The 27,334-nt window shown below is 56.2% G+C and overlaps 2 protein-coding genes across 4 annotated transcripts; one reads left to right on the top strand and one right to left on the bottom strand.

Moving 5' to 3' along the window:
- Positions 1-461: 461 nt before the first annotated feature.
- FAM210B (family with sequence similarity 210 member B) lies at positions 462-9,077 on the top strand. The gene is made up of 3 exons (XM_045833606.1): positions 462-725; positions 6,511-6,686; positions 6,900-9,077. The coding sequence occupies exons 1-3, from the start codon at positions 534-536 to the stop codon at positions 7,114-7,116; spliced, it is 585 nt and encodes a 194-aa protein (XP_045689562.1). The 5' UTR covers positions 462-533; the 3' UTR covers positions 7,117-9,077.
- A 1,056-nt stretch (positions 9,078-10,133) lies between these two features.
- AURKA (aurora kinase A) lies at positions 10,134-27,243 on the bottom strand. 3 transcript variants are annotated; one of them, XM_045833680.1, is made up of 9 exons: positions 27,142-27,243; positions 24,366-24,412; positions 22,075-22,357; positions 20,561-20,615; positions 19,299-19,490; positions 18,333-18,471; positions 13,594-13,742; positions 11,221-11,395; positions 10,134-11,073 (listed from the first exon to the last, which is right to left on the bottom strand). In XM_045833680.1, the coding sequence occupies exons 2-9, from the start codon at positions 24,405-24,407 to the stop codon at positions 10,888-10,890; spliced, it is 1,221 nt and encodes a 406-aa protein (XP_045689636.1). In that variant the 5' UTR covers positions 24,408-24,412; positions 27,142-27,243; the 3' UTR covers positions 10,134-10,887. The 3 variants fall into 3 exon arrangements, with proteins under 3 accessions (XP_045689636.1, XP_045689637.1, XP_045689635.1); XM_045833681.1 differs by having other exon boundaries at positions 27,171-27,236; XM_045833679.1 differs by lacking the exon at positions 27,142-27,243 and adding an exon at positions 25,538-27,124.
- Between the last annotated feature and the right edge of the window lie 91 nt (positions 27,244-27,334).

Genomic DNA, 27,334 nt, shown 5'->3' with positions numbered 1-27,334 from the left:
AGAAACACTTTGGATCCTCCAGTTTCAACAACAACAACAAAAAATGCTAGACGGCATCAGGTGTGAGAGGTGAGAGGTGACCTTTGGCGAAGGCTCCCTACGGTTTCCTGACCTGTAGAATGGAGACCGAAGATCGTTCATAGTTACTGAGCACCGAGGCGGCCTGTAGCTCCCAAACACGAGCATCCCTCGTGTGGCCTTGCCACTTGCCACCGAGTCCCCTCAGTCTGGAAGCTGGACTGACCTCCTACTCGCGGGCAACCCACACACTGCGGCAGAATCTAGGCTGCAGGAATTCACTCCCAGGCTAAAGCCGAAAGGCGCGCCTCTCCAGCCCCGCCCATTCCGCCAGGGTTTCCAGCGCCGGCCCCGCCCACCCCGCGAGAGTTCTGGGCTTCCTCGGGGCCGGGCCTGTGGGCGGGGCCGAGGAGGGCGGGCCCGGCCCGGCCCCGCCCACCCGCGCTCGCGCCGCCGGTTCCCATTCCGGCGGGCAGAAGGAGCTGCGCCTCGCTGCTCGCTGCTCGCCGCTCGCCATGGCCCGCCTGCTGCTGCTGCAGCTGGGCCCCGCGAGCAGGGTGGGCGCCCGCGTCCAGCCACGCGCCTCCTGGCTCCTGGGCGCCACCGCCCCCTGCGCCCCGCCAACCCTATTCCTGCCGCTGCTGCGACCCGGGCCAGACGCCCGGCTGCTGTCGTCCGTGGCCCGCGGGGACGGCGGCGGCCGCCAGGTAAACCACCCCACCCCCATCCCGGTCCCCCCAGGGCCCCGATCCCGGGTGCCAGAGCACCCCGATCCCCGGTCCACCTCTGCCAAAGGAGAGCTTTGCACGCGCCGCTGCCCAAGACTGAGCGCCTCCACGGTCCCCAGACCCCTAATCTCTACAAGCCAAGGAAGCGAACTTCCCATTCGACAGCGGGAGAAACTGAGGCCCTGGGAAGTAGTGATCTGCCCGAGGGCACAGGCGCCCGCGGAGGGAGCCCCCAGTTGCCAAAGCGTCGGCGGTAACCTGGCAAGTTTTAGGTGGGGCCTGCACTTGGCACCAGCGTCCGCGCTGGGCCGTCAGGGTTGTTTGTTCCCTTTGGAAACTCCCCTTAGAGCCTCCTGTTTGGGCCAGTGAGCCCCAGCGGGCGCTGCCGGCCGCTGCCAGCGCCCCGCGCTCGCTGCCCCTCCCTCTTTATCTCGCCAAAGGACAGACCTCAGGCGAGACTCACGTAGGACACGCTGTGTTCCTTCTCGGCCGTTGCCTTCTCTGTATGATAAGTGAAAACTGGTTTCCGTTCAGAATGTTAACACGGGCTTAACTTTAAAAAAAAAAAATCTACTACAGTTGTGCTTCCTTCACGTGTGTCTTCTTAAAGAAAAAACAGTCTGATGAGAGACAGGACTAGCACGCTGGCTTGGGGTGCACAGAGCCTGGCTTCCCGCCCCACCAGCGCCTCCCGCTTTGGACCCCGCTGTCCCTTCGCCATCAGGCCCCTGCACTCACCAGCGGTGTGACCTCACCCCTAGCGCTGAAGGCCTCTGAGCCTTCCCAGGGCTAAAAGTAGCACACCCCGGACAAGAGGGTAAGGCACAGTTCTGTGCACCGTGCTCAGCTAGCTAGCCCTTCCTGAGCTGATGCTCGGTGGGGGTTTGACCCCTGGCCTCACCGCGCCTCCCGCACTGATGGAGAGACTTCCTTCCTTGCCGCCCACTCCCCTCATCAGACAGGCAGCAGATCTTGGCTCTAAATCTGGAGCCCAGGTTGGGGGTCCTCAGGGGTCTGGCACCCTCTGTGCACACCCAGCTGCTTCCTGGTGATCCCTGGTGGCTCAGCCCTCCTTCCAGGAAGACTTCCCTGCCCCCCAGTGTGGCCTGCGGTGGGCCCCACTGGCCCCGTGTCTTCTCATTCATTCTCTGGAACAGTCTCCTGGCTTGCCTGCCTGTCCCAGCAGCCACATCAGCCTCGTCCCCAGCCCAGGCCCTGTCACTGGCATTTGTGCATTCATGTATGGGCAGGTGTGTGTTATGTATGTGTGAACCGTGGCGATGAGTGTGGTCTCAGACTCCCTGTGTTCCTGTCTCTACTCACTAGTTCTGCGGCCTTGATCAAATCCCCTCACTTCTGTGTCTCAGTTTCCCCGTCTGTAAAAGGGGACATTAATTCACTCGTCATAGAATGTCAGTGGAGATCAAGGTAACGTACCTGGCACCTGGCACACTCCATCTGTCTGCCTCCGTCCGTCCTCGGTGTTTCTCCACAGCACTTGCCCCGTCGGCAGCCCTGACCGTTTCCCTTTCTGTTTATGGTCCCTCCCCTCCCGCCGGACCCCAGGCTGCCTGAGGGCGAGGTTTTCACTGCTCAGTGGGCTGCAGCACCTCCCACACTCAGAGCAGCGCCTCGTGAGGAGCAGACCCTCGTGAGTAAGTGAGGAACGCAGCGCAGGTGTTAAGAGCGAAGGCCTGAGAACCAGACTCGGCGGGCCAGGGTCCCAGCCTTCACCGGCGATCCCTGTGTGATCCTTGGGAAGTTACTCAACCTCTCTGAGCTCCCGGGAGCCTCTTCCATTAAGCGGTGATGGCAGTAGTGCCTCTCTCGCAGGGCTGTGGTGAGGATTATATGAATGAACTTTTTCAAAGTACTCAGAACTGGTGCAAAGTAAACACAGTGTAGTGTGTATTCGTAATATTACTTATCCAATGAATGAAAACAGATGTCACTCCTAACAATGCGAGCCACTTGTGGGTGAGATTTTTGGTTCATTCCCCAAACCTTCCTGTCCCTTCTAATACAGCCTTTCGTGCTTTTATAAACGTTGGAGGGGGCCTCTCACACACACACATACACATGCATGTGCGCGCACACACATGTACATGCAAGCATATGAAAGCACTTTATCTGGTCCAGACACTGGGGGCGTGTAATGGTGATGCAGCCGGGGCCGTGCCTAGCGTACCAGGTGATGCGTCACGAAGAAATGAATGTCTGGAAGGCTTCCATTCCTTGCAAGTCGCCCCCTTCACAAATTCCCTTATTTTCGTTTCTTCCATCTCCTCCAGGGTTAGAAAGGAGGGGACAGGGCTCACGACACCTGAAGAGTTTTCCTTTCCCCCAGCCAGGCAGAAGGAAGAAACTTGTCCAAGTCAGATTCTAACTCAAGAAAGTTAAAAAGTAACCGTGAGGCTGCTAACAAGAAACCGTGCCCCGGGTCTGAGTACTCGGTCCTTCCCACTGCCCTGCCACAGATGCTGGTTACTCTGTAGCTGGGAGCCTGGCCGCCTTTAATGTCTCTGGTTGGGCCAAAAAGGCCTTTTGCCAGACTCGTGGTTGTGAAGGAAAGGGCCCCCCGCATAGAGAGCCGCACTCGGTCCTGATGAGTGGACAGATGGCGATTGTTCGTCTGGTCGGGCCGGGCGTCCGGGGTGGGCGTGGAAGGGGCTCCCGGCCAATGCGAGCCGCGGGTCAGAATGTCTTTAGGCACTTGGAACTGCAGATTGTGGGTGGTTCGTCCTATCAGGGCCCACCATCTGGGCCGTCTGTAAGTTCGCCCATCTGCAGCTGTTCGTCGGTCGGAGGAGCGGCCGTCCCGGCTGGTGGGCCGCGGAGACGGTCAGGGGCTTCGGGGAAGAGGAGGGCGCACGTGCTGGCCAGCAGAGAGGAGCTGTAGCTTTGCTCTTCTCCCGCAGAGCCTGCAGGTTCTGGAAGTGTCTTCCTTCGGGAATGGCCCACTCTTACAGGACGTAATGGGGAATCGGATGATGAGCTTAGAGGCCGTGTGGCCGAGGGGTGACCGGTCCGGGTGCTGGGCTTCCCTCCGAACCTCAGTGTCCTGTGTGTCCAAGAGGGAGCGACAGGGCGGCCACGCGACAGGATCGTGAGGGCTGTTTAGAAGCGAAGCCTTCGAACTGCTGCGCTCAGCACCAGGCTCCACAGAAGAGGCCCATCCTGGGGACGCTGGTGGTTTTCCTCAGACCTTTCCAGAAAGTGCTGTGCTGGCCCCGACCAGTGTGGCGTGGCTGGTGGGAGCGTCGTCCTGTGTGCTCAAAGATCACAGGTTCAATTCCCAATCAGGGCATATGCTGAGGTTGTGGGTTCAGTCCCCGGTTGGGGTGTGTGCAGGAGGCATCCCATCAATGTTTCTCTCTCTCTCCCTCTCTCTCTAAAATCAGTAAGCAGGTCCTTGGTGTTACAAATGCTCAAGAGACAGAGGCGGGAGGAACCCGATGATCTGATCCAAGTGCCTTTATTTGATGCTGCACTTACAGGCGGGCTGAGTTGGGACCCGCTGCACCCCGGGGGGAGGCGGGAAGGGGGTCTTTAAAAGGACAAGCGCAGGGTTCTGCGAGGGGATGGGAAGGGGTTAATCTCTTGCTCTTCTGGGCGCGGGCCCCAGGGTTCCAGGTGTGAGCCCCAGGGTCCAGGATGTGAGCCGGGACACCAGGCTGGGTGAAGGGCGGGCTGTTCCCAGGAGCAGGAGGGTCAGTCTGCCCGCCGGCCTGGGTGGCTGGCGCCAGGTGTCTATGGTACACGGCGGGAGAGAGTTTCAGTTAAGCTATGGGCCATCGAGTGAGTGGGGACAGCTGAGTCACGGGCAGGCTGGTGGGCCAGGGAACTGGCCTGACCCTTTCGCTCGAAAGAGGATTTAAAAAAAAAAAAAGGCTGTGCTTTACTGCCTGTCAGATTCTGTCTCTGGGACTCCATCACCCACCCCACACTGGATTTCACCGGCCTGCCCCCTTTTTACAGTGTTTGTTTTGAGTCTGAAGACACACAGAAGTCACAGCTAAAGGCAGCGAGGAAACACTGTTTCCCCCACCCCGCGGCCTTCGCATTTAATCCCCAATAGCCTTGAATGGAACAAATTTCATTCTTTAGGAAAAGCGCCAGTGTCCTTGGGACGGGCCTCTGTTATTGAGCCGTCTCATTGCTTCTGGGGGTTTTGGGTTTGGGTTTTGAGGGGGCGTTTGGTCTTGATTTTTTTTTCAGTTCCAACCAAGGTTTTGGAACAAAGGGGATGCTCTTTCAAACGGGAGGTAAAGAAAAGATGGTTTTACCCGATAAATCTTGAGTTTTGTACAGACTCTTCCAGGGGGGAGGGGCAGAGCAGTCGCTGTTGTGTGTGATTAAAATCAAGGAGGATTCTGGGCAACCAGACCAGCAGCTTCTGGGCCACCTGGGGCCTTCCCCCAGAGGTCAGCCGCCTCGGGCAGCCGGGGGCAGGCTGGGAGGTCCCCTGCGGTGCTGGCTGGCACACCTTGTTGACTTGGGGGGGTGGGACCGTGGGGGGCTCCGCCGTGTGCACTGCTGCCCTGGAGTATTTCATTTTCATTCCCGCGGGTCCTGCCCCTGCCCGAAGGTGTTCTGGGCCGTCTGGCACACTCCTCCCTCTTGCCCTTCGAATGTGGCTCTAAAACCACAAGGAAGACGGCATCCTGGGCCCCTGCAAAGGCCACGTCTAGAGCTGCCCCAGATACCGCCTGCCAAGCAGGGCGCTGCCGTCTGGCTTCCGAGTTAGAGAAATCTTCTGATAAGAAAGGCACCTCCCGTACCGGGAAGGCGTTTGGGTCTTTGTCGTTGTTGGTTAATCCAGTGCTGCAGGGTTTTTTTGTTTCTCCCGCACACTGCAGACCCCGCAGTCCGGAATAAATGCCCGCAGACGCCACACGCCGTGAACTGTTTCTGTGCGGGTCCCAGCCAGGGAGCGTGGGGCCTGGGTATTGGCCCTTCCTTTACCTGCACAGACCCCGGCCGGGGTGAGCCTTGGTCCGGGAGTAAATCGGCTGTCGCTTCCACTCCCTGATACTCGGCGCCCACAGTGCAGGTTTTGTGGCATCTGGCGTGGCTGTGGTGGGCTCCTGCCGTGGACTCAGACCACGGGTCCCTGTGGTCCCCAAGCGCGTGAGCCCTACGGCGTTAATTCCTCCTGCCGCTGCAACCGCAGACCTGGTGGGTGAAACCAACACATGTATCCCTGTTGTGTTCTGTACGTCAGAAACTAAACTGAGTGTCCCGGGACTCGAGCCAAGGTGTTGGCTGGGCTGGTTCCTCCTGGAGGCTCTGGGGGGAAATGAATCCATCTCCTGCCCCTCCAGCTTCCAGAGGCTCCCGCATCGCTGGGCTCTGGCTCCAGGCCCCTCCTCCTCCAGCTCCAGAGGCAGCAGTGGGGCACGTTCCAGCCTCTGACCCTCCTGCCTCCCTCTCTCCACCTAGGGGGCCCCTGGTGATTGATTACAGGGGTCCCACTCAAGATCCTTCACCTAGTCGCATCTGCAAAACCCTCTGGCCACAGAAGGTGACAGCTACAGGTTCTGCAGACTAGGACCTGGACACGTCTGGGGCCGTGATTCTGCCCGTGATACCTGGCACCCAGCCTTTCATTGTGCTTAGCGGCTAAGGGGGCACCGGCCTGGGCCCTCTGTGTAAGAAAGAGGGGAGCTGAGTTCCCCTTGGGTGGGCAAGAGACTAGAACACTCCGTGATTGTGAAAGCTGGCGGTGACCTCGAGGGTGCCCCCTTCTTTGGTTCGTGCTCAGGACCCCAGCAAAACCACTGCGACAACAGGCAGCCGTGTGAGCGACGCGGAGGAGAAAAAGCAGAGCAAGTCCCAGCAGCTGAAGAAGGTCTTTCAGGAATACGGAGCCGTCGGCGTGGGCCTGCACGTTGGGATCTCACTGGTCTCCCTGGGCATGTTCTACCTGCTCGTGTCAAGGTAAGACCGTGGGCGGCAGCAGGCACGCGTTTCGTGCTGTCAGGAAAGGCTCCTCGTGGGTAAGAACCTTCTGTCTCAGGACCTTGTATTTGTCGAGCTGCCGTCTTCAGGCTTTTTTAAAACGATGCAACCCTCAGAGCCAAATCGATGCCTCCGCTGCCTCCAGGCCGTAACAGTGGTTTTCGGTTCTGTGTCCGCCCCTCTCCCCTGCAGTGGCGTGGACGTGCCTGCGATCCTGCTCAAGCTGGGGCTCGGAGAGTCGCTGGTGCAGTCGAAGATGGCCACAGGCACAGGCACCTTCGTGGTGGCCTACGCCATCCACAAGCTGTTCGCGCCGGTGAGGATCAGCGTGACCTTGGTCTCCGTGCCCCTGGTCGTCCGATACTTTCGGAGAGTGGGATTTTTTAAGCCTCCGGCTGCAAAGCCTTGAAGAGCTAGCCCTTCGACAGGGGGCCTGGAAACCTATTTCTTTTACTTTACACATTTGGGTTGGTTTTAGGATCGTAGGGTTTTGGTTGTTTTTCTGGTGGGGTTGGGGGGCCGGGGCTACTTTGTGTGTTCTCTTGGGTGTTTCGCTTTTGCCGGCAAAATTCAGGTGTTTGAATGATTGTCTTTTTTTTCCTTTATAAATTTTGTTACATTTTAGAAATGTATCATAGGGCTTGTATTTATCATAGAGCTTGTATACGTGGTCTAAAATGTCAGCAACACATCCCAGATGGGTCGTCGCCGTAAGCTGCTGTCGGCTTCCCCCGCGTCCCTCTGGAAGATCGTTGGCGAGGGTCGTTCTGCAGTTCAAGCTCTTGAAGAGCCACGAAGGATTCATTCAGCCGATTTTAAAACTCCCCTCCCCACAGTATTTGTTGCCAGGCTGCCTGCGGTTTAATGTGCAATATTCCGCCGCAGTGCGGCTGCCGGCGCTACAATGAATGGAGCAGAAGGGAAGACGGCACCCTCCGTCATCGGGACCCGAGTCAGCACCAACACCTGCGCGCTCGGTACACGTGTCTGAGGGAAAAGAGAACAAGGACGTCTGGTGTGTCTCCTTGGCCCCCAAACCCCTTCGCATGGGGACAGGGTGGGGGCCCGTCTCAGGGGCTTTTCCTCAAATTTCAGGGAAGTAGCTCAGGGTCATTTTCTCCGTTTGGGTAAAGTGTGGGAACGTGCCCCACAGTGATGGCATCCCTCAGCCCCCGACGCCCGTGTCCTCAGAGGAGCACGGACACTGCGCATGTGCGAAGCCGAGACAATCTTTGCCTAACCCTCTGCGTCTCGAACTCCGGACATTCCAGCGCTGTCCCAGTGTTTACATTGTGTTGCTACTTCTGTTTTTCAATTGAGTTCAAGTTATGTGCAGTTAAAAAAAATTTTTTTGACTCTCTCTGAAAAGGAAAGTTAGTAGCACTTGCTATAAGTGGAAGACAACTGTGAAATAACAGCAGCTGGGAGGGAGGGGAGGACTTGCTTCTGCGCCCCCTTCCTGCGGGGCCTGTGCCATTTCAGGCTGCTGCTGCCGCCACCACCGCTGCAGCCGCTCTCACGCTGAGCCGGCTCCGGGAACCCCGTTTAACCAGTTCTGCCCTGCCCCCCTGCACAGGGCAGCTCCTTGTGTTCAACTTCCTGGCACCCATGTTTTAGTTTAATTGCATTGGGGACAAACAAAACTGAAACTATAAGCTAATGTTCTGATTTTCTGATCTAGCTGCTGACAGTCCCTAGTTGGCTGTTGGTGACCCCTGTCCATTGCTTTTCAAAAAAAAATCATGATGGGACAGATTCTCCACTTGCAACGTCTCCAAAGTGGATCCATATTTTTCCCCTTTTAAAGCAATTGGCTCACGGCCAAAAGGTTTTACCTCCTTAGAAGTTGGAACTGCCTTTCTGGGACCTAAGTTTGAGGACATCCGCACGGCCGGGCGAGATGCCCCATGGCCAGCCAGTGTGAGGTCCTTCCTCCCTCGGACCAGCCAGCCCGCGGCATTCTCATCCGGGCTGGTCTTCCTTTCAGCCACGGGCTCTGGGCCCCTGGCCCCCTCTACACGTGCCTCCCTTCCAAACAGACCCCTAGAATGCCTATGCAGAAAAGCTGACAGGGACTCCCACGGGTTTAAGGGCTTAAATCTTAACCTCTGACTCTGTTTGGACTAATGTGAATGGACTGGATGGGCAAAAGCAATAAAACAAGTCACCCCGTCAAACAGCCATAGTGTCCCTTCTACGCCCAGACTCTACTCGGCCCCTCTCCCGCAGCCCGCGGCCCGGACAGCAGAGCTGGGGAGGGGGAGGGACTCAAGGAATCACTGTCAGTGCGCCGTCAGGATGTGCACACTGCTTGTATTTACACTGCTTTTATGCCACTGGGAATAAAATGATCTATTTTAAAGATGTAAAGCCACTTGCTCACCTCCCGTTTTTTTTCTCTGACAAAACAAGCAGCTTAAATTCTGTGAAACAAATACACGTCTTTGTGAAGTTTATGAAACGTGTGTGCTCTTCTGGAAAGCCCCAACTGTTGACTGCAAAGCAGGGCCGTGTGTGACTAGTTCATTAATGTCCTGCCCCTACCATGAGCTGTTTTCCCTGCTGCGTGCGATTCCGTTTGGGGAAGTGACACAAGTTTAGCTACTCCCACTGGGGCAGTTTGTTTCAAGCTCACACACACACACACACACACTGTAACTCCAGCGTAATAGAAACAAGCCCCCGGGGTAGCCAGGTGACCAAGGGGGCCCAGGAAGAAGCTAAGGGGCTCCCACTTTCATAGGCCACAAGGAACACAGGTCACACCCAGACCCCTGGTTCGGGGAGGGATGAGGGATTCTACCACGAGGTCACACAGCCACCGCTCCCCACTTCTGCGCCAGGTTCCCCGCTGTCCCCCGTCAGCAGTAGCAACTTGTGGCCGCACCGGCCTCCAACCTGCAAATCCTCCCATGTCCTCCAAGCCTCAGGTGCCCCCCCCCGCCCCCCCCGGTCTAGAGACCTCTCCAGCTCATTACTGCATGGCCAGCGACCGTCCTCCCAAGCTGTGGCCCCAGCCCCTGCGGGGTGGGTGAGGGAATGGCGGAGGGGTGTCCGCAGGCCGGGCCGGCTCTAGGACCTTGGCCCCATGACCCCCACGGACCATCCTGCCGCCCCGCCCAGGCCCAAGTGGAGGCCGGCCACTGCTCAGGGGCCGCCGTGTGGACTCCTGGGACACGCACTGCAGTCGTCAAGGTAAAACATGAGAGCTTCAGCCCTGGTTGGTGTGGCTCGGTGGCTTAGCCTGCAAACCGAAGGGTCACCGGTTCGATTCCCAGTCAGAGCACACACATGCCTGGACTGCAGACCAGGTCCCCACTAGGGGGCGTGCAAAAAGCAACCACACAATGATGTCTCTCTCCCTCTTTCTCCTTCCCTTCCCCCTCTCTAAAAATAAACTTAAAAAACAAAACAAAACATGAGAGCTTCAGAGAATAACCATTTTGTATATGTCTTAATGTATTTACAAAAACAACACGTAAACCATCAACATTTTGTACAGGCCCTGAACACGTAGAACTGGCTGAGACCCACGTGTCTCATCTGCGTCCTGAGCAGGTCCCGCGACGGAGGTAGAGCGCGTGCTCCCAGCTTGCAGGCTCAGACAAAAGGCGAGTGGTTAAGGGGACCCGACAGCAGGTCTAACGGTGGTGACAGAGCATTCCGGAAGGGACAAAGGCTATGCACATCTCTTTATTTTAACATTTAAAAGAGTCACAGACTCATTCCGACAGCTTTCCCAGGTGCGGCCACCCAATAAATTACACACACACTCAGGAACATGGGAGCTTATTGCACAGCTGCTGACTGACCGGGTCAGGGTGCGGGGGCCACCCGGCCGCCGTGGGCTCCGGGTCACCTGTGGCAAGGACGCCTAGTCCAAACAGGCTACGGGGCGGCTGCCCTTGAACCTCGCCTCCTGATGATGAAACCAGGGAAGTTAGTGCAATTCTCGTGGCGACTTTTGCTTCAGTGGCACGTTTACTGAGGTGAACTGCCCCAGGGGGGAGCACGACGTACTGCCTGCTCAGAAAAAAACTGTAGATATATTTATTTTCCACAGTGCTGCGGGCAGCAGGCAGGCCGTCAGCAGTACAGGCAGGTGAAGAGGTGTGTATCTGACCAGTTAACCAGTTAACACAGCAGCCCTGGCTCACGGGGTCCTCCCCCTGCAAGAGTCTTAAGATTGCTTGCTGGCCGATTCTTTGCTTTTCTGGCTACTCGGCGGTTTGGAGGCGTTGGCGGTGATCCAGGGGTGCTCCAGCACCTCCTTCAGGGTCGGCCTCTGGCTGGGGTTGTGCATCAGCAGTCTTGAGATGAGGTCCCTGGCTCCCTCGGGTACGAAGTCAGGGAATGTGAATTCAACCTGGAGCAGGAGAAGGGACAGGCGGTCAGAAAACGAGGCTTAGAGAGAACAGTGCAAGTGCTCCGACGCAGCCTGGCGGGAAGGCGGGTAGGACGGAGAAGGGTGCTGGCTGACAGAGGCGACCGGTCCCTCAGAGCTGCGTCTTACCCGCGATATCCTTTTGTAGGTCTCTTGGTACGTGCTGGCCTCAAAGGGGGGCTTCCCAACTAGAAACTCATAGCACAGGACCCCCAGGCTCCAGAGATCCACCTTCTCGTCGTGCATCCGGCCCTCGATCATCTCGGGGGGCAGGTAGTCCAGGGTGCCGCACAGGGTGGTCCTCCTAGGAACGGGGAGGCCCGGGTTGACGCGCCCGCTTGAGTGATTGCAGCAGCAGCTGCCGGGAGTCACTGCCAGCCCCCTGACCCTGGCTGAGTGCTCCTCCCCAGCCGGCCGGGTCCTGGGCTGGGACGTACATAGGTCCTGTGTAAACCTCCACTTTACTGTGTAACCGGCAGCAAACGGCCCGAGGGGGCTGTGCGAGATCACACAGGCGGCAACCAAGCTGTACCCCAACTTGCCCAGTCACTACCACATGACAGCAGCCATGCAAAGTTCTCTGTGAGTACAGTTTAGCATTCTGAAGTTTTTACAGGGCAGGTAAGCTAAGAGGCTTCAGAGCCAGGTAACGTCAGGACGAGAAACCGTCCCACTGCAACAAAAGCACTAGGTCCGGGGCTACGGGCGTGCGCTGCCTTCTAGCCTCACTGGCACTGCAGACGCTACAGTTTGGGGGTGGCCTGTGAGGTGGTCTCGCCAAAAATATCCTTCGAGCCCTGAGGCCCAATTTCCCATTTCCAGCAAATACAGAGGATAAAGGACAAAGCTAAGGGGCACCGCGGTCAGAAAAATCCATCTTAAATTGTGGGGCAACTGGTCTAAGTTTAGACCAAAGAGACAGAAATAGAATGCATGGACCTTGGATGGATCCTGATTTAAAAAAAACAGTTATCCAGGTCTGTGGACAACTGGAAACGTCTGAGCATGGATGGGCTAAGTGTTGGCTGTTACCAAGGTTCCTTTCTGAAGAGTGCCAGTGGTCGGGACAAGATGGGACAATGTCCTTACTTCCAGGAGGTGCGCACCGAGGTGCTCCAAGCACAAGGAATCGTGGTGTCTGCAACCTACTCTTGAAGGTTCGCCGCAAAAGTAGACACAGCCCGAAGGGCAGCACGCCCACCGCTGCGCGCGCCCTGGGCCGCCCGCCGCATGGCCGCCTCCAGCGCTTCTGCGGGAGTTTTCTAGCGAAGGCTGCGGATGAGCTGAGGCGGCGGGAGGCAGGCCCGGAACGGAGACCGGGCGGGCTCGTGCTGCTCGGCCCGGCCAGCGCGCAGGCGCCCGCTCAACCGGGTGGCCGGCCACCGGGGACGAGGGCCAGCTCTGCAGACACCCAGCCCCTCATCACCACCGAGGTGCCGGAGACGGCACCCAGTGACCTGGCGGCTCTCCCGGCTAGTAACGTCTGGGAGACGGGGCGAAGTGGCCATCCACACTGACATAAATGTCCTTTCCAGAGCAGCGCGGTTACCTTTCCCATCACAGTGACACCACCGGACAGTGAAGGGACAGGTTTAATTAGCCCTGTGCTGCACAGAGCCTGCAATTCATGGACTGCCTCAGCGGGTGCAACAGCGCCCACTGGCGGCAGACAACCAGATTTTTTTTAAAGCAGATTCAACCCATTGCTAGAAGCAATCACAAGTGGTTGGTGACAAAAACAAAGCTCACCCACGCCGTGGCAATATTTAGGCTATACGATTTTTCCTTAACTACCTTTATTTTTAAGATAAAAAAAACAAACTAGCTTTATTTTCTAAAGTGATCTGGCTATAATTGTTTAAGACCTACCCCAAAGTGGACAAATTCCTATCAGTAAATGCATGCTTTTAAATGCTCTACTTCATGTGTGGTTTCAAAAGTTTATTTAAACCCAAATTAACTTTAGAACAGTAGAGAATATCTTCACTCTTGGTTGCAAAGCTCACACAAGATTTCAATTTAGGAGGGGACGAGGAAGGACTACTCTGTGGACAGCAGTAGACCAGGGAGAATCTTCACCCACCACCCTGGAAGGTCCACCCAAGGGGCCCGTGTGGTTGCCAAAGCTCTGGCAGAACCACGCCCTGCGCTCTGGGCCTTCGCCGGTGCTGCCCCCGGAGCGTGTCCCACCCACTGCCACGCCAGGGTCACACCCCTCCGCAGCCCTGCACCTCGCCTGCGCCCATACTAGTCACACCTTACCTGTCCCATCGGCATCTGTAACGCCAGGCCTAGGATGCAATAAATAGCCCGAGTGGTCGCAGGATAACGACGTCCCTGAAGACACCCTTTCGCTGCTGGGGCCTCACTCACGCCGAGTGCCCGGCCAGTCCCCTGCCCCGGCTCCGCGCAGCCCCTGCGCTCGGGCAGTTCGCCGTCTAGCTCGTGATCCGCCGCCGGGGCTTTCAGAAACCCAACGAGTCCCCCTCTACGGGCACGTACCTGGACGACGGGGCGTGTACGGACCACCCGAAATCTGCAATCTTGAGCTCTCCGGCTGATCCCAGGAGCAGGTTCTCCGGCTTAATGTCTCTGTGAATAACTCTCTTTGAATGGCAGTAAGACAGGGCATCTGCCAATTCTGTGATATACTGTTAAAAAAAAAAAAGCATTAAAAATCTGTGTTTTAGATTTTGTGACAAGTTAAGTTTAGACATCTCTTCTGAAACAAAACCCAGCACAGATATTTAACATGTTTTATATGTTTTAAAGCAAAAGATAAAACCAAACTGATGACTCAAAAAAAAAAATCAATGGAACCAAATTAGTGTTCAGCATGGAGCACAAGTCCTTCAGTGCGAGGCTACTTATTTGCCAGCACAGCAGGTCTGACATCGGAAGACAAGGAAAACACTGATGGGCTGTAACTACACCCCCCCCCATGACAATGAATGCCCCAGCAATTAAGACACTACTGAATAATCAGTACAAATTAGGGACTCAGACATAAACCATTTTTAAAAACACAATTTAAAAAAAAATCTCTCAAGGACAGTCATTTTCCATTTTTAAAACCAAGCTCAACTGACCACAGACGATGTGTTTGAAGCTAAACACCCACACGAGGAGTGTCAGAGACAGAAATGCCCCTGGACAACAGACAGAAACCAGAAGCGGGCGCACTGGCATGTTAAGTTCCAGGCAAACTGATCATCAGCTTAACAGTACGCAGGCGAGCCAGCCCCTCGGTGAGTGCTGTTTCCACCGAGACGAGGAAAGGCCAGGCAAGGCCAGACTTCGCTTCAACACACAGATGAGAATGTGTCCGTGTGCTGCAAGAATACGTTTAGCTCTGGCTCAAGTTCGAGCGGGCTGCTTTCCCAAAGCAACTGCTAGATGGCACCGAACAGGATGCCGCACCAAAGAAGGTTTACTACACAAATGGGCACAGACCAAGCATGACTGCCAGAGAGGACGTTTTTCACTTTTTCAGCCGAAAGGCAGAGACCAACATCTAGACCACAACACACTGACAGTGAAGAGGACAGAGCGCTCTCCAGTGACATCAGAACGCCGGGAAGCGGCGCGTTTGCCTGCTCAGTGCAAGACGAGCAGCTCGTAGCAAACCCGCGCCCTCTGGCGCCAGGGCCGGCACGCCTCCCTCGGCACCCCTCCCTCGGCACCCCTCGGGGCCGGGTGACGCCCCTTCCTGGCTCTCTACGGCTGGTTCTGTCTGAATCCACAGAAAAGGAAAGCAGGGGCGCGTGGGCGCATTCATCCCAAGTACCACGGACTCTTGCAAAGAACTGGTCTGATTTTCCTCCCAACACCTGTCTGCTCGCACCACAGCGAACTCCATCTGGACTGAAGAAAGCTGAGCCGTAGGAGTACTCACTGCCAATTAAATAGCACACTAATCTGGTGCGCTAACGTTGTAAGAGCAAATAAAACAGACCTGTTCCTGCTCATCTGGAGAGCAATCAGCCAAGGTTAAAATGGCGCGCCCTCAGTGCCGGACACGACCAGAGCGCCACTCACCGAGAGGGCGGTGATTTCAGAGCGTAACAGGGAAGCCTCCTGAATGTGATGCCACTTAAATCATCGCCAAAAAGAAAAACCAGTGCACACAGTCCCCAGAGATCTCCACCACGGGCGGGAGCAAATCTAAGGACCCGCCGTTCAACAGGCCCCCCCGTCTGCCAATTCAATAGAAAACAGCCCAAATTAAGACTCCAACTTCTTCAAACGAGTGATTTCATTCAAATAAAACAGAAGCACAACCCATGGAGGGGAAACACCACCCCAAAACAGAAACCTAACATCCTGGACTTTAAGATCTAAAACGCCTGCCCTGCCAGAGCCCCAGATAAGAGAACGAGAAGACGAGCCAGACAGGAAAACGCCTGTCAAACACGCGTGCGGTAAAGGACGTGTATCGAAAGTGCGGGAACGATTAAAGCTCAACAATTAAGATGACAAAAAACAATATAAAAATGAGCAAAAGATCTGAACCCACACCCCGAAGACGCCAGGGGTGGCAAATAAGCACACGAAGTAATTCTCAACACCGCGTCATTGGAGAATTGCAAATTAACAACGAGACGCCATGACCCACCTGTCAGAATGGCTAAAATCCAAACAGTGGCAACGCCAACTGCTGGTGGGACGAGGAACAGCAGGGGCTCTGGCTCACCAGCAAACTCAAGGGTGGCGCAGCCACTTCAGGAGAGAGCTGACCAGTCTCTCCCAGAGCCGAGCGCATGCTGACCTCACACGCCCAGTTAGCTGCGCCCCCGGGTGTTTACCCAGCAGATCTGAGCCTCACGTGGCACAAAGACCCCCAGGCAGATGTTGTTAGCTCTCTGCACAGCCACCACAGGCACTGGGCGCAGCCCAGGTGCCTTTCCACAGGTGAAGGGGTCGACCCAGGCACGTCCCCACAGTGCAGCGCTATTCACCAGTGAAAAGAAATGGGCTGTAACAAGCCCTGAGGAGACACAGATGAATCTTCCCGCGTGTGTACCAGTTGTTTCCCACGGGGGTGACGGGTTAACCATTCGGATACCACCGTCCGTGCACACAGGCACAGAGTGACCGAATCACTGGCACCACCGTCCGTGCACATGGGCACCGAGTGACCAGATCACGGGCACCACCGTCCGTGCACACGGGCACCGAGTGACCGAACCACAGCACCACCGTCCGTGCACACGGGCACCGAGTGACCAGATCACGGGCACCACCGTCCGTGCACACGGGCACCGAGTGACCAGATCACGGGCACCACCGTCCGCGCACACGGGCACCGAGTGACCAGATCACGGGCACCACCGTCCGTGCACACGGGCACCGAGTGACCAGATCACGGGCACCACCGTCCGTGCACACGGGCACCGAGTGACCAGATCACGGGCACCACCGTCCGTGCACACGGGCACCGAGTGACCAGATCACGGGCACCACCGTCCGTGCACACGGGCACCGAGTGACCAGATCACTGGCACCACCGTCCGTGCACACGGGCACCAAGTGACCAGATCACGGGCACCACCATCCGTGCACACGGGCACCGAGTGACCAGATCACGGGCTCCACCGTCCGTGCACACGGGCACCGAGTGACCAGATCACGGGCACCACCGTCCCGTGCACACGGGCACCGAGTGACCAGATCACGGGCACCACCGTCCGTGCACACGGGCACCGAGTGACCAGATCACGGGCTCCACCGTCCGTGCACACGGGCACCGAGTGACCAGATCACGGGCACCACCGTCCGTGCACACGGGCACCGAGTGACCAGATCACAGCACCACCGTCCGTGCACACGGGCACCGAGTGACCAGATCACGGGCACCACCGTCTGTGCACACAGGCACCGAGTGACCAGATCACGGGCACCACCATCCGTGCACACAGGCACCGAGTGACCGAACCACAGCACCACCGTCTGTGCACACGGGCACCGAGTGACCAGATCACGGGCACCACCGTCCGTGCACACAGGCGCCGAGTGACCGAACCACTGGACGGAAGGCGGTGGAACCCAGGTTTCCCAGTGTTGGAGGGTTAGGGTTACAGAAAAGCAAGGTAATGCCTCGTGCTTTGCTTCATACACACGCAGATGGATCAACAGGACTACTGACAGATACGTGCAGACGCCCGGACCGACCAGTGAGCACACGTTTGCTCTCTGTCCGCTGAGCGCCGAGAAGACACTCGGCAGCTACGAGCCCATCGAGCAGCCGGATCGCGGCTCCCAGTAACACTTTCCAGCAGAGGCGCCGGCGCTCTCTGGAGGAGTGGTGAGTGTAGGGTCGGGCAGGAGAGACACAAGACGAGACTGGAGCGTCCTGCAGTGTCAGGAAGCTTGAAATAAGAAGCCACCACCTCACATCCACAGTGAAGGGGGGCGTCAGAGAACACAGGGACCTCGTGAGAGCGCTCCCAGTGGACAAAACTGGAACAACTCCAGCAACGAAATAAACCGGCGCTGGGTTGCAGCTCCAAGAACACAAAACCGAGGAGTCCATGTTAACAAATGACTGAGTGGATACGCAAGGAGGAGATCCGACACGACGTGTGCAGACGCTCTGCCCTACCGCAGGTGGGGCGTCGTAATAGCCCACCCCGTCAGTGCGGCTGTGCACAGTCGGTAGCTTCCCCTGCAGCCACACGGTGTGGGAAGGGTGCCGACCTCGACCTTGGCCAGGGGGTCAAGGCCACCGGCCACCACGACAGGTCGGTGCGTACCCTTGACATACGTGTCTGCGACCTGAGCCCAGTGTGACCACGAGGAAAACTAAAGCCGAGGAACTCTGAGTACAGAACCAGCTCCCGCTGCCAGCTGTGCGTTGACACTTGGTCACCAGCTGTGACGAACGTGCCGTGCTAATGGGGAAATTAAGTGTGTGTTGTCCACAGGAGAGAACAGGCCTGTACTTATCTTCACAATTATTCTGTAAAAAGTTACTCTCCGATAGTTCATTTTTTAAAGGCAACCACTCACATACACTTCCACAGAAAAACTGCTTTGCAAACAAACTGGCCCCGACATCCCACCTGGTACCCGACCGCGTCTGCACGTACGGTACGGTGACTGGCCTTCCCCTGCCGGTGTGCGGTCCCACCGAGCTGCCGCTGCAGGAAGACCCCCCGCCCCCGCTGCAGCTCGGGGCGCCCACTTGAGGAGCGGGGGCGGGGGCGGGGCCGGGCCGGTCTGGGGAGCAGGCAGACACTCACCGTGGCGGTCCTCCGCTCGTCGAACCTGGACAGCTTCTGGAGCTCTCTGTAGACGGCTCCGAGGGGCGCGTACTCGAGAATCAGGTAGACCCTGGTGGCGTCGTGGAAATACCCGTACAGCCGGAGGATGTTCGGGTGCCTGCAACAAAGGACGGCCGCTCTAACACCTGGCTTCGCAGCAGACCCACGACCACGGAATGTGCGCTCAACGCCAGACCAACCCTTCCCGTGACACCAGTGCTGAGAACTGGTCCTGCTCACAGGACCCCCACCCGGCCCCCAACTTGAGAATCTGAAACTACAGACCCACTCTAACACAAATCCACATATCCGCACATCAGTTTACACGCATCTCAAGGCATTCGGTTTATCCAAGGCTACTATTTCCTTCCTCTAGGCCGTGTCTATTTCTAGGGCGGAAAGAACTCAGCTAGATATCAGTTCCCTTCAAGTTAAAAGAAAGAGACTTGGCATCACCACAGCAGCTGGATACCGAAGGCCGTGGGACAAAACTCAAAAGCGGTCTTCTTCTAGAACGGCCCTGGGGTGCACGGCCGGGGACTCCGGGCGGCCGAGGGCACAGCCCGTCCACGCCATCAGCCCGTCTCACCCCCAGCCAGTGGCCGCCACGCAGGGAAAGTGGCATCATACAGGCCAACTTTCAGCAACCGCTTTGTTTGAAAAAACACTGAAGACCCACCGACCAAAGCCAAGCTGCGGTCTCCCTGTAACTTCCGCTCAGACTAGGAGGTGTCATTCCCCTCATGATGCACCAAAGAAGAAAACAAATTATTCATGTAAATCATTCAACATACATCTTCAAAATAGTTTTCAGGGCCACCGAAGTCTAGGAAAATCTCTGAAAAATGACAAATTTCATCGCTCTGCAGGACTATCTGTGAAGCAGGCCCCCCAGGAAGAAATCTGTAACCGTTTATCCGAGTAACCCGAAGTCCCGCGCCTCACCTTAGGTGAGACTGTATTTCCACTTCCCGCCTCAGCTGGTGCTCCACTCCTGCTTTCTCCAGCTGGGCCTTGAACAGGACCTTCAGCGCCAAGATGAACTTGCTTTGCTTTTCTCTCGCCAGGTAAACATTTCCAAACTTCCCTTTGCCCAGAGGGCGGCCAATTTCAAAGTCTTCTAAAGCCCACTGCCTTCTAGGGAAAAATGTGATCGTTTGACAGATCAAGAACACGAATTGTCTTTTCTAACAGTTAACGAGTAGTAGGCACACCCTACAGATAATTTTATATTTATCGTACTCAGAGCACACCCTCTGCCAGACAAGCCAAAGCCACCATTAATGAGTCACCACAGACATTACACGCCCTGCTCCCCACCCAGCCGGGCGGCCACCGGCTCCATCCATGACGAGGAGCACTCGGGACCTCCAGTGCCGACACACTCAAGGGGGCGTCCGAAGGCACAGAGACGACCACTGACACCACAGACCACAGCAAGGGCTAGGTAAGTGCGTGGGGAGGGGCAAAGGCCCGGAACCACCTGTGGGCCGCTGGCGAACAGACCACAGCCTCCTCTCCTCCGACCCTGGAGATGCCGACCCTGTTGGGGGTGAGACCCCCTCCTGCAGAGCAGGCGGGATGGACCCCCCAGGCAGCTGGGGCAGAACCACCGGAGAACCAGGAAGTCTCTGCTGGGCAGCTGACGCAGGAAACGTGCGGGCCACTCCCGGCTCCCCCTGCCGTGCTCTAGAGTCCGACACTCGGGGACTGCAGCAGGCTTTCAGGCAACGCCGGGGGGACACGCCACAGCCCAGCCTTCTCGTGAAAACACGACAACACAGGGACACTGTCGAAACACCCGTGTGACCGTGCGGCGTGTCTGCGTGGCTCGGCAACACGACCTCATTGTTAAACAGACTTGTACTTCCATATACGAATTGAAAATCATACAGAAGCACATATAAACCGTACGGAGGGGTCCCTTCTGAGGGCAGAAACTTCTTTTATGTTACACACTTCTGTAGCAGACTCACACGAGCGTTAGTCTCAAGTTCAAAAAAAAAAACAAGTCCCTAAGTAAACATCCATCATTAAAATCCCTTTTCTTTTTTATAAAGGTTAGAAAAAGGTTAGGAATTTATATTTTTAAATGAAAATATAAAGAGCTATTTACCTTTTAAAGAGTTCCCAAAATTAAATCTGTAATTAAATGATGCATTCTGATAGAATGACAGCACAGAACTTCAGAAGTAAGAAACACTTACTTTTTTGATTCTTCGTTTTTCTGCTTCGATGCCAGTTCCTTTTCAGAATTATTTCCTATAGAGAATAATTTAAAAACCTGTTTTTAGAATCACTATACAAAATGAGTTAAAAACCTGTGAACAGAAACGAGTCACAGAATGGTCACCAAACTATCAATGACATGTCCAGAATTACAGACCTGGGCCACCTTTAGTTCATTCTGTAGGAGAAAGAGCACCGCAACCTGCCCGACTGCCACCCCGTGACGCCTGCAGATCCTTCTGGAGCGAGTACGCGCGGACTGTACGCCAGGCGAGCCAGCAACCCGAAGACTCGGGACTGCGCGGGCTCCCCTCAAAGCCTCGGTTTCCAAGTGAGGAGTTTCCGCAGCAGAACTACGTCCTCCCGTCCCTGACCAGCTCCCACCTGGCCCCCTTTTCCCCGCTCTGTGGGCTAGCCCACTGTCCACACGCCGCCCACACACAGGACCAACCAGATACAGCTGCCCCTCAGCCAGCCACCCCCCCCACATTCCTCCTGGGGGGACTGCAGGGAACAGAAGCCACCAATTCAGCAAAACGGGGCAAACCAATAGCCCACCAGGGCGCTCCAGTCGCCGTGTCATCGGCCGGAGTCTAGACCGGACGGTTGCTCTTGTCCAGCACCCCCGCCCGACAGCAGCAGAGTAGGCTGCTGGACACGTGGGGGCAGGGCCACACCGGTTTTCCTTCCACAGCCCGCCGTCTCCGGGGCAACTACGCCATCCACAGAACCACCGCCCCCGTGTCCGGTCCCTGCCCGCCCTCTCCCGCCCGCGCCTCCCCCTCCTGGCCCCTCCTGGCCGTCTCAGAGTGAGTCAAGGCCTTGCGTCTAGCTTCCCCCTCCGTGAAACGGAGTCAGTGACCTTGACCACCTTCACAGCGCGGTGCCGGGGTCGGGAGAGACACGGCGGGCGAAGAGAGACTCATCTCAGAGCCCACGGTGTGCGCACGCCCTCCACAGGAGCTACATGCTGACGACGAACACCCACCCTGCCCACCCAGTTGCGGCCTCGCCGCTGTCCGGCACCCCCAGTCCCGCATCACTACCCCAGCTCAGCCCACACACCCGGAGTGAGCCCCCACAGGCACGTCCATCCTCCGCTCACACCCTTTCCGCAGCTTCCCAGGGTGCGGGGGAGGAAGCCCACCGCTCCCACAGCGCCTCCGTGACCTTGGCCCTGCCTGCCGCAGCCCTCAGTCCACTTCCCCGCTCTCCCTCCAGGCTCCGGAACCCCGGGGCCTCCCGGTCCCTCCAAGGGACCACGCAGCTAGGAGTTGGGTCTGCGTTCTTCACCCAGGCCTGCCCACAGGAGACACTGTTACTCCAACCTGACACCCAACTCTGTCCCCAGCCGCGTTATCGTGTATCATACATCAAACTGACACAAGAGCTAGGGCCCTACACAACACGAAACACAAGTCTGCACACTCGCTTTCTCCCCGAAGCAACCAGGAAGCATGACTGTCCAACGAGCCCCCAGAAGCTGCTTTACCGGGGGCCGCTGGCTGGGGCTGCTCACTCTTCTGCGGGTTGTGCGGCGGCTTGGAGACGGGGCGAGGGGCGCTGGCTGCCTGCGGTTGCTTCTGCTTCAGGTGGCTCTGAGCCGGTCTGTGGCCGGAGACAAGCTTCTGTGCCGGCGGGGGCACTCGCTGGGAGGAGTTGGAAGGACACAGCACCCTCTGTGCCTGGCCGCTGTTCGCAGGGACGGGGTGCTGCGACGGGAACTGCTGAGGCACCGGGACGCGCTTCGGGCCGTCGCCCGGCGGCACCGTGGGCTGGGCGGGGGGGAGAAGTGAAAGAAGCGTCAAGGTCTCCGTCAACCAAGGCTGCATGCTCCGAGAATCTGTTTTCTAGCCAGCAAAGCGAGGGGTGTCACTGGTAACAGACGGAGGGGAAAGCTGTGCTGACGGGCACTTCCGGAGGACACGGTCAGTATCCGTGGCTGGAGGGACCACCTGAATGCTACTTCCTGACCCCTCCCCACGCCCACCCCGAAACCCATGCTCCCGTAAACTAATGGTCATTAACTAAAGTCCCATTTAAAGAGGGAGAAACACTTTCTAAGAAGTCAATGACTCGGGAATTATCACTTCGCAAAAAGCTGCAATACAGAAACTTGGTATCAAAATCCCGATGGCACTAAAATTTGACAATACATGTTTAGGGGGAAAAAAATGGAAAGAATACATCAAAATGTTCAATAGTGATTATCTTCAAGTGAAGAACTTTTAAAAGACAAAGAAAATAGTCTGAATTTTTTTGTAATTGCCAGATTTTTGACAAAAGGCTCATTATTACTGATTATTTCGCAAGTACTACTTACAAAAAGGATCTGAATCAAAACAACTTTGGCAAAAAGAAAACAAACACAGGTTCTTTAAAAAGTTATTACAAAAACAGCCCTGGTTGGTATGGCTCAGTGGATTGAGTGCCATCCTGGGAAACAAAGGGTCACTGGTTCGATTCCCAGTCAGGACACGTGCCTGGGTTGCAGGCCAGGTCCCCAGCTGGGGGCATGTGAGAGGCGACCACACATCGATGTTTCTCTCCCCTTCTTTCTCTCTTCCTTCTAAATATAAATAAAATCTTTACAAAATAAAAGTTATTACCAAAATATATTATTTATGTGTCTGTAAGTAGAATATCACCAACTTAGAAAACAGTTAATTTGAGTCTAAGACCCTGAGCTGATCAAACTAGCACGAGGAGGGAACACTTCCTGCAGCTTCGCTGGGCGGAGAGGCCCTAATGAATGAGGAGGCGTTGCCGCAAAGGGAGGCCCCCGAATCCCCCCGCCAGCTCACTGGTGCCAGACAGGGTTTCCGAGCACGGAGCCGCTCCCTTCTGAAATCAGGGGCATCCACACAGGGCAGGCAATCAGGCAATGACAAACATTTCAAATAGAAGAGTCTTTAACAATGATGTGCATCGCTCGAATGGAGAATCAAATACAGTGACTCCGGCTGAGCTTCTTCTAATTGGTCCTTTTATGCCTCCAGCCAGTCAAAGAAGGGCCAGTGTCCATTTACTCAAAGACAAAGACTTGTAAAAACAAGCCCTACCCCCGGCCAAAGCCCGAGCAATATGCACGCTTAGGCTGATTTCCTGGGGAGTGCTGCCGTCACGGGGTCTTCACCTGCGAGACGCCGCCAGCCAGCCGGGTGCCCCGCAGACACTCGTCAGACACTGAGACCGGGGGTCCTTCCTGGGGAAGCCTCCCTGGACCCCAGCCTAACCCGATCCGAAGCGAGTGCCCCTCCTCGGAAGCGCGGCGGTCCTACTGATGTACAGCAAGGCCCGGAACTGGCTCCCACCCCGCCCCCCCGGCCCCCGCACGGCCCCAAGTTCCTCCAAGTCAAAGACCGTGTGCTCCCAGCCCCTGCATCTGACCCGGAACCTGGTTCAAAGCGGGGTCCCAGGAAACACTCCCTAACTTGTGCTCGACATTCCTCTGAACTTGCCACTCCCCGAATCAAGGCCGAAACGCACTGTGGCAAAGAAATTAATTTCTGGCAAGCGAGCCCAGGCCAAGCATTAGGCGCCTACTGTGAGCATTACTACCCTGCCTGCGCCGGAATGATACAGACTTGATCAGCTGAGTGTAAGATGAAGTAGAACAAAAGGGACACAGTGAGAGAGTCAACGAAGTGTTCCTGAATGCCGAGAACAGTGATCTGAAGTTACAAATCTAAAGTGAAGGTGGCAACAATTCCAGGTAGAAGAAGGACCTCCATTTGGGTTCTATAAACATGATTGAGACTGTTGACACATTATTCCATTTACCTTAACCACCCCTGAAATGCAGTTTTCTTTAGATTTGTCCATGATGCCTGAAAAAAAAAAAAAAGAGCCTTTAATTTATACAGCCCCACCTGCTCCAAAGCACTGCTCTGCTAGCTCAGGTCACAGGCCCGGCAGCACACAGAACCTTCCATGTCTCCTCTGTCCAAACGGGGCTGTAAGGGAGCACCCTTCTCCCCTGTGACAGTGGGCAGGTGGGGGCCTTTTCTCTCCCCTGGGGCACTCACTGCGTCCCGCCCCCCGCCCCCGGCTCTCCGGCCCCACTCCTGGACTGACTGCCCCCTCCGCTCCAGCACCTCCTCTCAAACAGACCGCTTCCATCAGTGTTTCCGCCTGCTTCCGTCCCTCCTGCCTTAAAAAAAAGTCCTCTTTACACCGCAACTGACCTCAAGCCACATCACTCACCTCCCCTTCCAACAGCGACGCTCTAGAACAGTCCTCACTGGTCTCTCTACTACCCTCACTTCTCTCACCTCCCTGGAGCCCGCCCACACCCAGTAGTCCACCTCTCAGTGACCCCTGCGGCGCCAACCCACAAGTCACTCCTCCTCCTCCACCTTCCTGGGGTGCTCGGCAGCAGACAAGCTCAGTCACTTGCTTTCCACTCCTTTCCTCACTTAGCTCAGGCTCGGGCCTCCTCCTCCGCAGTCTCAGAATGGGGACCCTGACGACCTCTGACCTCATCTCCTCTTAGCTGCTGCGCACCAGCCTTGGCGGGCTCCATTCTTTCCTCAGGAGCCCCCTGCCACAGGACCTTTGTACTCCCTGTCCCCTCCACCCCATGAAGCTCTTCCCCAAACTTGGCTTGCTCCTCCATCGCATTCAGCCTCTGGTCAGACACTCCAGTTTCAGACCATCTCTCCTTCATTCTTTTTCATGGGCCTTACTTGACATCTCACATAATGTTACTTGTGCTTTTTTACTGTCTGCCTCCCGAGACTCAAGCTGTCCAGCTACCAGCTCAGGATCTCAAAAAGCAAGCTCCATGAGAACAAGGGCATGGTCCTTTTGTTCCAGGTCCCCCCCAGAACATGCCTGGGCCATATATAGTATGTACGCCAACATTTGGGGAATCAATTAGTCCGTTAACAAAACTATCATAAAAACAGTTTGTAACACTCAGTAAGCCCACTCCGTGAGTCAGGCCAACCTACCAAGTAAGTAGAACATCAACAGGAAAGCAGAGCTTTTTCTGTACTTTCTGTAGTTTTCTTCCCCAACGTGTCCTCTGAATTCCAGACTCCGGCAAGAAAGCACTCCCCACCCCCACGCTTTCACAGTTATTCTTGAGTATGCAAATCACCCCACCTTGAAGCTGGGCTGCAGCCGAAAGGGCCTAAAGTCCTCACTTCAAACAGTGAGTTGGTGTGAACAGTGGACAAAAGAGACGGAAACAAACGCTTCTGTTATGCAAACGTTAATGTCTCACTAGCTCCACCACTTTCTCCCCTTTCCCTACTAATCAGCAACAGCCGACTAATGCGATCCCACGGGCCAGATGCGTCTTCAGAAACTACAGGCACTTGCTCCCACTTCATTCGCTTTTCTTCCCAGGAATGTTAGCAGTAAGCAGAATGGAGTCAGACTCTGATCCAGAAATTCTGGAGGAAGGCCCAGGAAGACCGCTTCTCAGGTGAGTCTGGTCTACAGCCGGGTTCCGGAGTCACATGACCAGGTGACCTTCCTAAGACCCCGGAGGTTCAAACCAGGAATCTTCCTACTCTAAACAGGAAAACCGTTAGATCTAATAGCGCTGTGGGTTTACACCTTCCCTTCTTTCATGAACCTACTAATTAACATCTACACAAACAACGAAGGGTGGAGAGGAAACGAAATGAGTAGGGTGCGGAAGGCAGCTTAATTCAATCAAGGACAGTTAAGGAGGAGGAGACACAGGAAGTCCAGGACAGTACAGGGACGGTTAGAAAGAGAAACTTCCAGGCCCAGCCTCAGAGCTAACAGGTCAGAAGCTGCATTTTAACCACATCCCCACAAGACGAGCACGCGCTGGGCTACAGCGCTAGTTCTCAATGCAACCTCAGAATCACCTGGAGAGCTGGATGAAACTAGACACCTAAGTCCTACATCCAAGTGCTTCTGACTCATTAGGTGGGTCTACGCGTTTAAGGAACATGGGGCGTCTAAGGTTCCAGGAGCAGGAGCCCGGGAAGGCCTCTCCCAAGAGGTGACCACGGACTCGCCCACTCATCCACCTGGCCAGGACAAGGGCCTTCCCTGGCTGCTCTGTCCCCCCGGTAAACCGCACACATCACTGCGTTATGACTTTCGTAAGCTCATCGCCATTGGAAGTTAATCTTGCTGGTTCGCCGCCTGCCTCCCCACCCCCACCAGGCCGTAAACGCCAGGGCAGTAAACACCGTCCGTGCGTTTTCCCACCCAGGTGCTCACTGGAGGCGAGAATCTCAGCAGAAAGCATCCCCGCCCCACCAGCCCATCCACTCCAGGGGTTTCATAAAGACCAGGAGGCAGGGCGCCTCGGTACACAGGGGCAGATGAGAAGCAGGGTGCTGGGGAAGCTAGGGCGGGGGACGGAGACCAGGGAGGGGGCGAGGGGGCAGAGAAGGGAGGGGAGACGGGGAAAGGAGGGGGACAGACAGGGGAGGGGGCACAGGCAGAGGACCGAGGGGGATGCGGGGCCGACGAAGGCCTTCTCCATCCAACTCTTCCTTTGCAAGCCCCGCGGCCCCACCGCCCGCTTCCCTCCCACCGGTCCTGCCGGCCGCCCTCGCCCTCTCGCCTCAAGGAGCTGCTCCAAGGCCTGGGCACCTGCTAGCTCCGGCCCCGGAGCCAAGGCCGCCGCGTCCTTCCGAAAGCCGAGCCGTTAGGATTCAAAGAGTCAATTTAAATAGGAGTTACTCTCTCTGACCGGAAAGCTGATTGGCCTGGGCTACAGAGGCGCTGCCTTCTCATTGGTTCACAGCCAATGCGAC

Source organism: Phyllostomus hastatus, unplaced genomic scaffold (assembly GCF_019186645.2).
Source record: "Phyllostomus hastatus isolate PE091 unplaced genomic scaffold, TTU_PhHast_1.1 phas_contig_17, whole genome shotgun sequence".
Classification (NCBI taxonomy): Eukaryota; Metazoa; Chordata; class Mammalia; order Chiroptera; family Phyllostomidae; genus Phyllostomus; species Phyllostomus hastatus.
Note: the sequence above shows the minus strand (reverse complement) of the source record. Positions and strands in the feature narration are given on the sequence as shown.